We start from the raw sequence: 13,008 nt of genomic DNA, 5'->3' as shown, positions 1-13,008 counted from the left end.
CAATGCCAGCACTCATAACATGATTAAAGGGTGTTTCTTCTGTATAGTCTTTACTTTTTTATTTTAATTCATCAGCTATTATAAATGCTAATCCAAGTTTATTAGAAAATAGCCGATAGATCGTCTGGGCTCTCGCGCTTAGTTTAAAAGTTGTACGAAATTTAAAGGGTTAAAAATACCAAGTATAGCTGCAAAGAAATGAACTTAAAACGGTGCGTTTATCTGTGAGGACTTTGAACGGCAGCTTTCACAAACAGGCTCTGGACAGAGTTGGGAGAGTTAAGTCAAGGCATGTCCTCTTGCAAATGCACTTCAGACATGTTCTCACTGGAAATGCTCGGCCTCTGTGGAGCATACAGGACTCGGGACACACGGCATGGCCTCGCTGGCTGCGAATCCACTGGGACGATTAATTACCTGCGCTATTCTCACATGAGTGCAGTTGGACATTACTCTGACTTTCTGCTAGGCCGCTGGCAGCTTCGATTATTTAATATCTAATCTGGCTGTGTGGGGCACAGAGCTCTTCAAAGTTTCAATGCATGTGAATCCAGAGTCTGTTTTACAGGATTAAAACTGGACTTCTTTAATTACAGCAGGGTCTATGTATACCTCGGGCCACTCTGTCGTTTGTGCCGCTTCTTTATTAATTCCAACTCAGAAAAACACACACAAAAAGCAGCATGAACCCGACAAAGACAACCTTTAAATAACACTTCTTACATCACAAAGGAGTCATAACAATCAGAAATATTTGTGTAGATGAGGGAACATTCGTAAGCCTTTCAGATTATGCTGAATGAAGGATTTGATCAATGAGCCTTGTAATCACGTCTATAAAACATCTCACACTGAGAAATGAGTTTTCTCACAAAAAGTGCCAAGAAGAAGACAGTCGTAAATGTGAATGAGAATCAACACGGCTAATGCACCAACTTACAATAACCCCCCTCCTCCTTTCAGCTCTGAATAATACTCGAGTATTATTCAAAACTCAGTCGGTGTATTAGAGGAGGTGAAAGCAAGAAAAAAAACTGGTATAAAAGTAAGTCTGCGGGCGTTAGATGAAAGCAAAAAGCTAGCTGAGCTTTGCAAATGTTTGCTTTGTATCACCTCAATAGCAGCCATTGATTGTGTCAAGAGTGAATCGCACTGGCACAAAGCGAGGCTGAAAGAAATCTATGTTATTGTGTAATATTTTCTCCGCTGACAACCCAAACTGTTTTTTTTCCTTCCCCTTCTTTTTTCTTTCCTCAAGCCAAAAAGCATCTGTGCCGGTCAGTCACACAGACAGAAGCCAGTGGGTGGAGGGTGGGTATAAGAGCCAAACGGTGGACACGGACAAAGTCATCAGCTGCATCTAAGCACCAGTCAGTCAGGCCTGCCCCAATCCTTTCTGCGCCCAAATAGAGCAGTCAGTCAAACGGGTCGGACGTGAGAATGGGCACCATTTTCCCCCAGCTGCAGCTCGCACCGCGGCCTTTGCTGAACAGGCAGACAGGAGAAAGAGATATTGCTGCTGTGCCCTTGAGCCATGCTAAATTGCTTCAGTAAAACAGACACGGGTTTGCGGCCGTGTTTTATGGCCGCTATTGAGCGGGAAGGTGCTGGCTGCTTGGCTTGGCAACTCAAAGGATGGATACATAGCATGGGAAGAAGTAGAGAGAGTCAGGTGGGGCGATGGCTGAGCTGCTGATAGCTGTTCAAATTGTAAAAAAAAAGAAAAAAAAAAGCTAATAACATAGCTGGAGGGCCTTACTGTAATAATATTGACAAAGCAGCATAAAAATTCATCATAGTGAGGCGGGGATGTGAAGAAAGAAAGGGGGAGAGAAAAAAAATATAAAATCAGCCCCGTGTGAGTCTCTTTTACTTTTCCGAGCTTTGTCCCCGAGGGCAGTCGATAACCATTTGCCTCAGAAAAACAGATTAACTCGGAATCCGTTAACTTCTCTATAAAAACACTGCCTGGCACCTTAACACCCTCAAGCCCTTTACACCTTATGAGGGGCAATTTTGCTCGCTTGGCTGCTGCTCCTCCCCCGTCGGCAGCCCTCAGTCGGGACATGATGGACGACTCAATCTCACCTCAGAACAGCCACAATCAACCAATTAGAGCATGATAGATAAATCCTGCCTCCGTGGGAGCACACTGTGAACTCGCTTTTAATAGGTGAGTTTAATAGGTGTACCAGCAGCACGGAATCCGGCGATATTGACCTTGTGATTGGTCGAAATGTGGCTGCTTCCTGACAGGAAAGAGCGCATGATAGGTTGAACTTGTGTTTCCTGCTTGCTCGCTGCGCACACACACACACACACACACACACACACACACACACACACACACACACACACACACACAGGCAGTCAATAAAAAAGGCAAGTGTGTTTTTTAAATGCGCCCAAGCAGATTCAATCTGTCAAGATATCAGAGTGTATATGTGTGTTTTGAGCATGTGTGTGTATCATTACAGATCTGCAGTAGAGTTGGGTGTGTGTCTGTGTGTGTGTGCGTGCAGGCCCAACAGGATGAATAAACCATGTCGCTCGTTATCTTGGGGCCTGCCACTGCAACGCCATTTACATATGTCACCCCCGCTCCTCTTCACCCCTTCTCTCCCCACTCTGCTCTTTTAACAGGACAGTCAGTCAGGATTAAACGTTTAGCCACTGCCCCATTCAACATATACGCGCGCACACACACACACACACACACACACACACACACACAAACTACGCGCACACCCTCACAGACGCACGCTGAGTCACAGGCCGTGTCACCTTGCACTTCAGCGTGGAGTGACAACATGTCAGCAAGGTTATGCCTGGGTGGTGCCGTGTGTATCTGGCCTGACACATCTTGACATATGGAGATGTGTTTCTGACTGCGTGTGTGTGTGTGATAGCTCACAGTGAGACATGGCTAGATAGAAAACAGACTAGAGATGTAGAGCTAGCTGAAATCAGACAACTCTAGACACTGAAGCCACGACAGATTACGTGCACTGTGTGTGTGTGTGTGTAAGATCTGGGAGGTTATAGTGTCAGTGAGATTGTAGCATTGAGAGGGGAATCTTGCTCCGGGGCTTCAGCAATGCAGTAAGAAAGGAAATTAAAAGCGTGATGGGGTGCTTGAATGAGGGAGCACGCAGGAAGGAGGAGACATTTGCAACCGCAGCATGAAACTAGCAGTAAGCCCCGGTGTTATCCCTGCATCCATAAACAATTTGTTTAAAATGAATAATAAGGGATGGAGGAGGATTGAGTGGATAAATTGTTTTTCCACTCACAGATTCCTTAAATTGGGTTATTGTTAACAAAGTCAATGTGCATGATAATATGGGGTCGGGAGGAGGCTCTGGCACTTTTGAGTAGTTTTCAGTTTTGTGCCTCCTGTGGTTGACGTTTGGTTTGGATTGGATGGATTTCAAGTTATAAACCCATCCTTTAAAACCTCTTAAATGACTAATACGTCTACCATAGCATGACTACCTATACTGCTTCCATCTTACTAATCCTTGTGCATGCTGCTAATCAAGCCTGCATGTAGCTATGTGCGTTGCTTGTTACGTTATTTTAAGAAAAGAAAGAGCAGGAGCAAAACCTAACTGAATAACAGCAGTTCTTAGAAAAGTGACTGCTCCCCATAGGCTCCCATGTTAAAATGCCCAAATTTACAACAGAAATAAGCATATTTTCCACTTTTTAACCACTATGATGGGTGAATTTTTATATCTCACCAATTCAAATTTTATTAAAGCCTGAAAGATATGAATAATTAAAGCTGTGGCTGCATATAAAAGATGGCTGTAGCCACTGTGATGCCACCCATTGATTTACCAAGGCCTGTTTTGAATCCACAAACTGAACATTGTGGTCGACGTCATTATCTTGGTGTTTTAAAACCACACATGAAGAGAGTGAGGGATCTGCCAGAGAAACCGAGGGACAACGCTCTGACATCTTAATCACATCTTAATGTATGCTCCTTTTGCACTCTAATGGTGATCATAATGTAGAAATCAAACTTCATATTTTATTTAATGAGCAAATTAGAAAATCTCATCAGGAAAGTGTTTGTCCTTTTTTGGGACCACAAGAGTAGCCCCCTGCTGGTCACTGGAAATAATGCAGGTGCACTGGCTTCATTTTAGCAGCTTCCAGAGCTGAAACTTGAAGCTATATCCTTGTTTTATGTAATCTCTGTTATCAGCATTGGCTAGTATAGTTATGACATGTTAGGAGGACCTGTCAATGGCATTTATAGTGTCGGTGCCTCAGGATATTTAACTATCTGATAAATAACATGGCTTCCTGTACGCTTGTATTAACTGGCCACCTGAGAAGTCTGTGCTGTGGTTTTACTGGTGAGTAAAACTCTAGTATGACATTTTTATACTGTACAAGCACTAATTAACAGTTACCGTGTAAGGATGCACCTTGCCAACAAGAATAACTCGGTATTTCCACCGTCTCATATAAATATGCACACTTCTGCCTCCCAAATACAAATATTGTGACGACCTACAGACCTAAGTTGTTTATTTCTAGCTTCCAACATAGTCCCATCATTTCATGACCTTTTGAACCTAGCAGTCGTGAGAATGATTTCGTTGTGTCTGGCCGAGACGCGGAAGTATGCAGGTTTTCTTTTGCGTACTTCTCCGGTGCTCTTATTTTTAAATTATTTACAGCTACAGTCTTACAGTCACTTTAAGTGAGTTCAGATGAGCGCACTGTGATTCCAATTTCCTCTGTCATCGCATCACGCTCCAGCGTTTGCCAGCAGGCATACTGCCTTGCCTTTGAGCGGGGTCATTTGAAACAACCATAAACACTTTTGCTTTTAGACGTGTTTGGATGACATGTTGTATAAACTAGATTGTTTCAAACACCCTCTGGCCTTTTTGTCATATTCAGAGTGCTTTGAACACAGATAGAGACTACGCTGATGTGAAACACACTAAAAGGGATGCGTGAGAACTTTCCATGGACCTAAAAGGACCTCAGAAACTTCACGCACATGACGATGAAAACTTCATCATGAAAACTTCTTAAAAAAACAAACTAAAATCCATCGAATTGTTCTTTATGAAGGACAAAGTTTTTACAGTCTTGTTTCAAGCCTACTGGCTCTTATAAAGACTGAGTTTGTGCAGAATAACACTATAAGGTCACTGGGTTGGATCACAGTTAACACTCTGCTGCAAAGCAAGGTGCCACTACTGCAATGTGTACTGTCTCTACTGGTGGCATTATAAATAGTACTACCCCGCCAATTGCTGCAATGACTACTGATATATCATAAAATAGCATTTAATAAAACAAAAAGCAGCCTGTGAGAAACTCTGCATGAACATGTTCTGCAATTTCCATTTTTTCTTTGCTCTCTGTCAAAAAACACAGCCAAAAATTCTGTTTTTCCTTTTAGCCTCACACCAAACAGAGGGCGCAGAGATTATGGAGTCCGCAGTGACACTGCAGCGCTCGGAGAGAAAGGCTGATAATGGACGAAGGAGAGTTTGTACAACTGTGCATGTGCGTCTTGACTCCTCACCTCCAGGGTGGTCAGAACAATCTTTTCCACAGAGGAGAAGTAGGCTTCCCAGAGGAACTGAGTCTGCTGTCTGAGGGACAGGATCTTGTCCTGGTGGATGGAGCGCACCGTTGTGGGAATCTGCAAAGAACAAACGGCATTCGATCAGTATTGCACATCGCTGCTGAAGAACGATTGATCTGGGCATTAAAACGTTTTGCTGTGGGTATGCACTGGTGGAGTGCACCTGCTTCTACTGTCTTGTCATAGACATATGCATGTAGATGGGAACTACGTGTACATGTAGGTTCTTAGTCATCCAGGGCGTGCTAACTTTTAGAGCTTGGGGGGGGGGGGGGGGGGGAAGTGCAGCTGAACTTTATGTCTCCTTCATTCTAAAAACAAAAGTGGAGTTCCAGGTATTTAATGTTAAACCTTGTGGGAGGTTTCCCCCTGTGGTGGGACCCACTACTGAGTACTACTGCTACTCCTACTACAGTTTATTCATGCGAGCTGTCATGTGAGCCAAGGTGTAAGAAGGGGGCCTGGATCATTACCATCACCAGGAGTGAAACCACTGTGAGACCTTGCCCCACCCTATCATGTGACCTACTGAGGTCACCTGAGGTAAGTTATGATACCTGTGACCCAGGTCTACCTTTTGTTTGTTTTCTTCTTTTTTGTACTTTTTCTTTGTCTTCACAGAGAGTAGTGAGCTGCTGAACTTTTAGTAATCAGGTCCAGGATTTAGGTCTTTTCAAAAACTTCAAGACTTCAGAGCAAGTTTTAGTAAAAAATAGCAGCAACATCGGAAGATTTGTGTTTGCGGCTGTCTCTTTTTAACCTGGCAGAATTTAGTCCAAATCAAGAATGAAGTCCTATTTCTGTTCAATTCAGTTTTATTCATAAAGCGTCAAATCAAGATTCTTTGCATTCTAAGATAGATCCCCTACACTAACATAGAAAACCCCAATAATCAAACAACCCCTTTTGAGTAAGCACTTGGTGACAGTGGGAAGGAGGAACTCTCTTTTAAACAGGAAGAAACCTCCAGCAGAACCAGGCTCAGGGAGGGGCGGCCATCTGCCGTGACCAGCTGGGAATGAGGGGAGGAAGACATCACAAACTCAAGGTAGGTTTAAAAAAATGTTTCTTTTTAAACAGGCAGCATTTACAAGAGACAAAATATGTGATGTTCCTGAAGGAAACAAAGCACATGAAAGAAAGAATAAAGTTTACAGCCTCTATCAGTCAAACAATATTACGAAAGAGAAGCTTTGAATGCTTCAGCTGCAATTTAATGGACAGTTTTACAGTTTTGTTCCAATAGCTGTGTAGTTTCTGTTGTGACCATTTGTCACAGTAAAGGGGAGATAATGGCCAATAAACGGTATTTATCCACTCTAGTAAACAGTACATTCCTCTATCTGTTAGCATGTTTATTGGAGAGGTAGATCCACTGTACGAGCAATATTTTCCAGATATTTCTGTGGTTCCGATAAATACCTCTAATAAAGAGTACAGGCAACTCACATTTAGTGAAAAACACACAGCGAAGAGCGCTCCATATTAAGTGGGTGTTGTGTGCACCTTGCCCCATTGTACCGCAGCAAAATACATAAATCTGGAGAACGATCCAGGACGTCTCAGACCTGTTTGTAGCTGCACAGAGAAGGCCGAGATGGAGCTCCTGCATTATAAAACTCAATGTCAAACAATATTATTACACACTTCATTCAAATTAAGGTTTAATGGGCATATAATTACTTTTCCCCCCATGAAGTTCAAGCCGTTCCAACGAAATCCATTTGGTGGTTCTATTTATTTGCCCTCTCACATAACAATGTGGGGCTTTGTGGGGACATTTTGTAAGCAGTCTGGGACTTGGTATGCCGCTTGAATTTTGTTTAGTTAACAGCCATGTCCGCTAGAAAACCAAACATGGTGAAGATGGTGAAGACCGAGCGTGTGCCGAGGGTATCGAGAGTCAGAAAGAGAGTCTGATTTCAGTTGTGGGAATGCTGCGGTTTCTCTTCGCCGTGTCACTTTCAGGTGATATACAGAGCATGTGATTGTTGTGCGAGCGCGTCTACGGGCCGTTACCTGCAGCAGGAGCCTCTCGTCGCCGATGACTGCGGCCGTGTTCCAGTCGATGATCTCGGAGAAAGGCAGCTCCCAGCCGTTACTCAGCATCACTGGTACACATGCAGCCTGAGACACACACACAGACAGAGAGTGAGGCCTGGAAGTGATGCTTTTACGACTACAATCATTGCTACCTGCCTAATCTCGGCTGATTTACTGGATATTGATCCTCGTCATTACAGCGACAATACGCAGCTCTGTTTATATAAAGCTGTGATAACTGGACTTCATAATAATCGATCAGTCTGTTATTATCTGTGTTTGAGTTTCTTTGAATTGAAAGAGTTTATTTTTAGTGTTTTTCCCGTTATTTGACAGTGTAACCGTGGAGAGAGAGAGAGAATAACATGAAAGTTCGGGTGGAGGTTAAAAGCCTTGTAGCGTCCTAACTATTCAGCCATTAGCCCCCCTTAGGTTTGGACATACAGTGGATAAAACACCAGTGGAAGGAAAGAAACCATCCAAGCAGACATGCTTTTTTTTTTCTTCTTTTTTTTTGCTTAGTCAACTGTACCAGCTTAAGACTAGATCCTGAACTTTCGTGGAGTTTATTCACTCATATTTATTTTTCCTAGATATGAGAAATACGAATCCTGACAAATAAGCCACAGTTTCCTCTAAATAATAAACTTTTGATGGAAATTTCAAATATTTAGCAAACATCTTTTTAATTATAAATTTGCAGATATGACACATGATGGATTCCTCTGGGGAAAACCGCAGGCCTGAGGATGTGGTTGTTCTTTAAACATCTCTGTGCACCTTGAAAGGTGGTGCCTACTCAGTTTCAGCTAATATTGCATGTGCAGCTACTTTTTACTGTATTATCTGTTAAATTTAGCTAACAAGCTATTTGACTTGAGCCTCTAAATGATGCCATGTGCACACCAGCTAATCTGTAATCAGTTTCAAACTGGTCCCTCCACCCTCTCACTACACCACTGCCCTCATTCAGCTTGTGAAGGGTCCGTGACATTAAGTGCTATTCCGACCAAACGCCCTTAAGAAGAAATGGCTTACAAAAGCATTTCATTGGGCGAGTCGGTGCTAATGTAGGTTTACTAACAACAGGTGCAGCACCTGTTCTGTGACCTATTAATATATTGATTAATATTGATTAGAGCAGCTTTAATCCTACAGGACACGGCCAGCCTTTCTTTTTTCCTTTTGCATTCACTCTGACAGAACAATGTGACACATTTGGACTTAAATGCAAGTTGCTTGGCTCATAGTTGCAAAAGTGGTTAATATGAACCTGTTGGGATCTTAGGAGTTTAAGATGTAACATTTCTAGATTTGCATGACAACTATATCATTCTGTAATGAAAGGAGTCCAGACTCAACTTCAGATGTGTGGAAAAAATAAAAAAGGCCAGATTCATAAAAACATTTTCTCACACTGCTGCCACAAGAACTACAAGAGCTGAAATGTTCACAAAAAGAATTTCTTAATTACTCAGAGTGTTTCAGTTTATTTGACTTCTGAAAATGTCTGAATCATTCACAAGTCTGGAAAATCAAAGAAAGGAACCAGGCCGCTCGGGCTGTTTTATTCACTGCATGTCTTCACATCAACGTTTAAAAATGATGACATCAGGAGCGGGTGTGTTAATTACTCAAAAGGAGGTGAGCTCGAGGAACGATGAAGGGATAAAGGGAATTAATAAAAGATGAAAAGGCAGACGAAAGTGGATAAACAGATATGAATGATATGAGAGGTGGGGAGTTAGTAAAGCCGAAGATGACCTTTGGCAAAGGAATGGCAGAAGGATGGAGGGGTGAGAGAAGAGGTAGAGGGGAACAGCTGGTGTGTGCGTGTGTGTCTGTGTGTGTGTTTCCGTGGTTTGATGTTAACGACGGCCCCGTCACTCCCGGGTCATAAAGGTGTCAGCTAAACCAGAACTGGCCCTCGGGCTCTGCTGCTGTCTCTCTTACACACACACAAGCACTGACCTCTATGAAGAATTGCTTTTTCATGCAAAGACCAAAGCTGGCAAATACTCTCTCTTTGTCGTCACGGTTTGAATTCGATGGTTGGAGTGAGTGTGACAAATGGAGAAAGGAGAGGAGAGGGCAAATTTGCCTCCTGAGTGAAGTGTTATCTGCGCGTGTGCGTGCATGTGTGTGTGTGTGTCAGCTGATAGTGAGATAAGCACACTTATGTGAGTGCACTCTGTGGACAGCGGCGTACGGTAAGGAGAGGTAAAGGACAGTGCAGTAGTAATGCAGAGCGCTGCGCAGTTACAGAAACGGATGAACAGAGAGGAGGAGAAAGAAAACGAGTGGAGCGTGTAAATAAAAGGAGGCAGGAAGAGGTAAAGTGGAGGTGAATGCAGAGCCAGTGTTAGAAAATTACTATGTTGACTTGTGTTCGTTATTGTGCAGCAGTTTCACCCGTAATCCAGCTTAATATACTCTTAACCTGGGCAGCACAAAGCTAGCAAACGGTCTCTGCATATCTATGCAAATGCATAAAAAACCAAAAAAAACAAACCCTCTTTATTTATTTATTTTTTTCATGAAGTCAGGCAACAATTTAACAGTGTATCTGCAAAATGAATATCAGTGTTTAGAGGCAGGAAGCAGCAGCTAATCCTCTCAGCGAAGGTCTCGTTTGTTTATATTAATTACACTATTAGTCTGAAAATTAAGGTGGTAATGATCTAGTGATCCTTTAATGCTAGAGGTAGCACCATTAAAACAAATGCTAAGTGGAAGGTTGAGTGTAGGTAGTGATTATTTTTCTTCGCAGTGATATTGCTGGTTAGCTTGAATTTAGAGCAGTGAGCAATGCTCTCTCGCAGCGCCGTGTATATGTGTGTGTGTTGCTTGTTTACCTGCAGCGCCTCGAGGAAGCGAAAGGAGCCCAGCCGTCTCCCGCGGGGCACCAAACAGAAAGTGGAATTGTGGAGCATCTCCTTGTAGTCGTACCTGCAGGGACACACACACACACACAGACGTGTTGTGAGTTCACTGATGTGAAAATGACACTTAAAGGAACGGGCTTAGAAAAAATGTGAGTAATCCTCAGCCACACAGGCCTGGAGACCAGTCATCCACCCATGGACAACCACGGGAGGCTAACGGAAAATGTGTATTCCCAACCAGTTGTCACCATCAGTCTCAAAGAGAGAGCTGCACCTAAACATCTCCTTGTAGCCACAGTTTCACTAGCTCTCTGTAAGGGATGCGAGTGGCTGGAAACCAAAAAGCTGCAGAAGGTGCAACTGTTACTTTGTCCGTTTTCAGTTTGTGTTCCCTTTTTTCCACCGCCACCACTTAGTGAGCTGCTGGGGATTGTCATCAGACAAGTCGCCGTCTTGCATGCACACTACTGTCGACTGCATCTGTTACCGACGCAGTAGACGCAATTGCAATTGGAAAAGGCTTCACCTAGCAACTGCCAGCAACCACTCACCATCTGGTTTGGGATTACCCATCTTTCCCTAGCATCCTGTGGTAGTCAGAGTGGTGTCTCTACTCACGTGTCACCTGTTTACAGATTAGAGGATTGCATGCTGTATGAGCTACTTCTCATCAGTCAGTTAGACAACTGCTGTTCTGACTGGTTGATGAAGGGATGAAATATTTGCCACAACATGTATTAGGGTGGAAATTGTAGCGTGACTCTAGATACGATGCTATCTGGAATCATCGCCCATGATAATGCTGTTATCATGACACAGTGATTATCATATTGCAATTATTATCTGTGTAACTAACAACATCAACAAAGCTGTCCTAAAGAGCCAAAAAGCAGAATTTGATTCATATTACAATATTTTGAATGATTGCAAGAAGATGATGCATCACAGTGTTGCTCTTTTGCAGCTCTACTGTTATGCATGTAGTTTTCCACACACTCCCACACATTTAATGACATAAAAACCAAACAGTTAAATCAGGAGGGCTCAAACAACTTTGTTGTTTTTTTGTGTATTGTAAAGTGGGTCTAACAAGTCAGCAGCTGGCTAATAATCCCTTGTTCTGGGAAAACAAGGTGTATGTGAGAAATCACAGCAAGAACAAAACCACGAGTTTATTCTATTATTATTTTATTATTTAAGGTCCCCAGTGTCTGATTTTGCTTTTGCCTTTTTCCACCAAGCCTCCTCTTTTTTGCTTTTTCCTTCCACCTATGTTGTCCTCCACTTCCCGTCATTCATTTCTCACAGCTCTTCTACATCTTTTTCCTTTTTCTTCTCTTTCCCCCAATCTCAAGATTCACATCCACCCGTGCACACCTCCCCTCTTCTGTTTTCTACCTGTCCCGGTTCTTTTTATCTCTCGGAGCAGGAGGCCGAAGCTCCCACCCTCCCCATCTTCCTCTCTCTGCTTTCCCCCGCTCATCCCTCTATTTCTCCAGTGAGGTGCATCTTATTGCTCTCCAAACAGGGTGATCAACCCGGCCAGGGGTAATGAGCTGAGAGTGACACCTGCTTCCACCACACAGCTGGCTCTGCGTGTGCATGTGTGTGCAACAGAAATACACAAACTGTGCATCTGTGCATCAGTCTATGCGTTCATGTTTGCATGCTTGGTGCTTTCTCATATTTTGACAGGTTGTGTGTTCAGACCAGCGTTGGGTGTAATGACACTTTTTTCCTTAACACTGTAATAGGCTGTAATTCTATAATCACACTAAACTTACTCAAATGGCTACGCTGCTAAGTTTTTAAACTCTCTGCACGACAGGAGGACGAAGCGTCTTCAACTTTTGAGCAATGGAGATATGAACATTAATTTTTATTGCAAAAAAAAGGATGAGAATGTAATGGTGAAGCACAAACGACTTCCAGGCCAGAAACAGCAGCATCTAACACGACATTAACTCTTTCCGAGCATCTGCAAAGCCAGTAACGAAGAACTCTGGACCCAGAGTGATGCCGACCTCAATCAAGCAGCCAAAGCTTGATTTTCAACAGGTAGGAGAAGCTGTGATGAGCAGTCAGGTTTGTAGAATTGTGGCCTCCATTTCTACCCATACCTGTCTCTCTAAAAGAAAGATCTTGTTATTATTCTGGCCTCATTAGGACAGGGATTTCTTCCAGTGTGTGGGCACGTATTCTAAGGCCTAGATTACACTCTGCTGCAGGCACGGACACAGACAGCTGGAGCTTGAGCAAACATTACTGCTGTACTTCTTTAACAGTCCGCGTGAAGTCCATCACCAGCAGCACAGGAAAGAATAATCCCAGTTTAGGACTTGCATCGTCAGCTGGTTATTATGTGATCATGCATTTCAGGTAATCTTGCACAATAATGCAGAAGTAATGTTATATCTTTCAAGGAGTAATGTATTACTTTTTACAAAATAAAAATAA

General features: G+C 43.0%; 1 protein-coding gene across 1 annotated transcript in view; it reads right to left on the bottom strand.

Annotated features, from left to right (window-relative positions):
- ext1b (exostosin glycosyltransferase 1b) overlaps positions 1 to 13,008 on the bottom strand; it is a 129,303-nt gene that overhangs the window by 30,946 nt on the left and 85,349 nt on the right. Inside the window, exons 2-4 of the mRNA XM_019350800.2 lie at positions 10,522 to 10,615; positions 7,643 to 7,750; positions 5,561 to 5,680 (exon numbers count right to left, since the gene is read on the bottom strand). Of these exons, the coding sequence (XP_019206345.1) occupies positions 5,561 to 5,680; positions 7,643 to 7,750; positions 10,522 to 10,615 (322 nt within the window). The remainder of the gene's footprint in view (positions 1 to 5,560; positions 5,681 to 7,642; positions 7,751 to 10,521; positions 10,616 to 13,008) is intronic.

This window comes from Oreochromis niloticus, linkage group LG22 (assembly GCF_001858045.2).
Source record: "Oreochromis niloticus isolate F11D_XX linkage group LG22, O_niloticus_UMD_NMBU, whole genome shotgun sequence".
Classification (NCBI taxonomy): domain Eukaryota; kingdom Metazoa; phylum Chordata; class Actinopteri; order Cichliformes; family Cichlidae; genus Oreochromis; species Oreochromis niloticus.
Note: the sequence above shows the minus strand (reverse complement) of the source record. Positions and strands in the feature narration are given on the sequence as shown.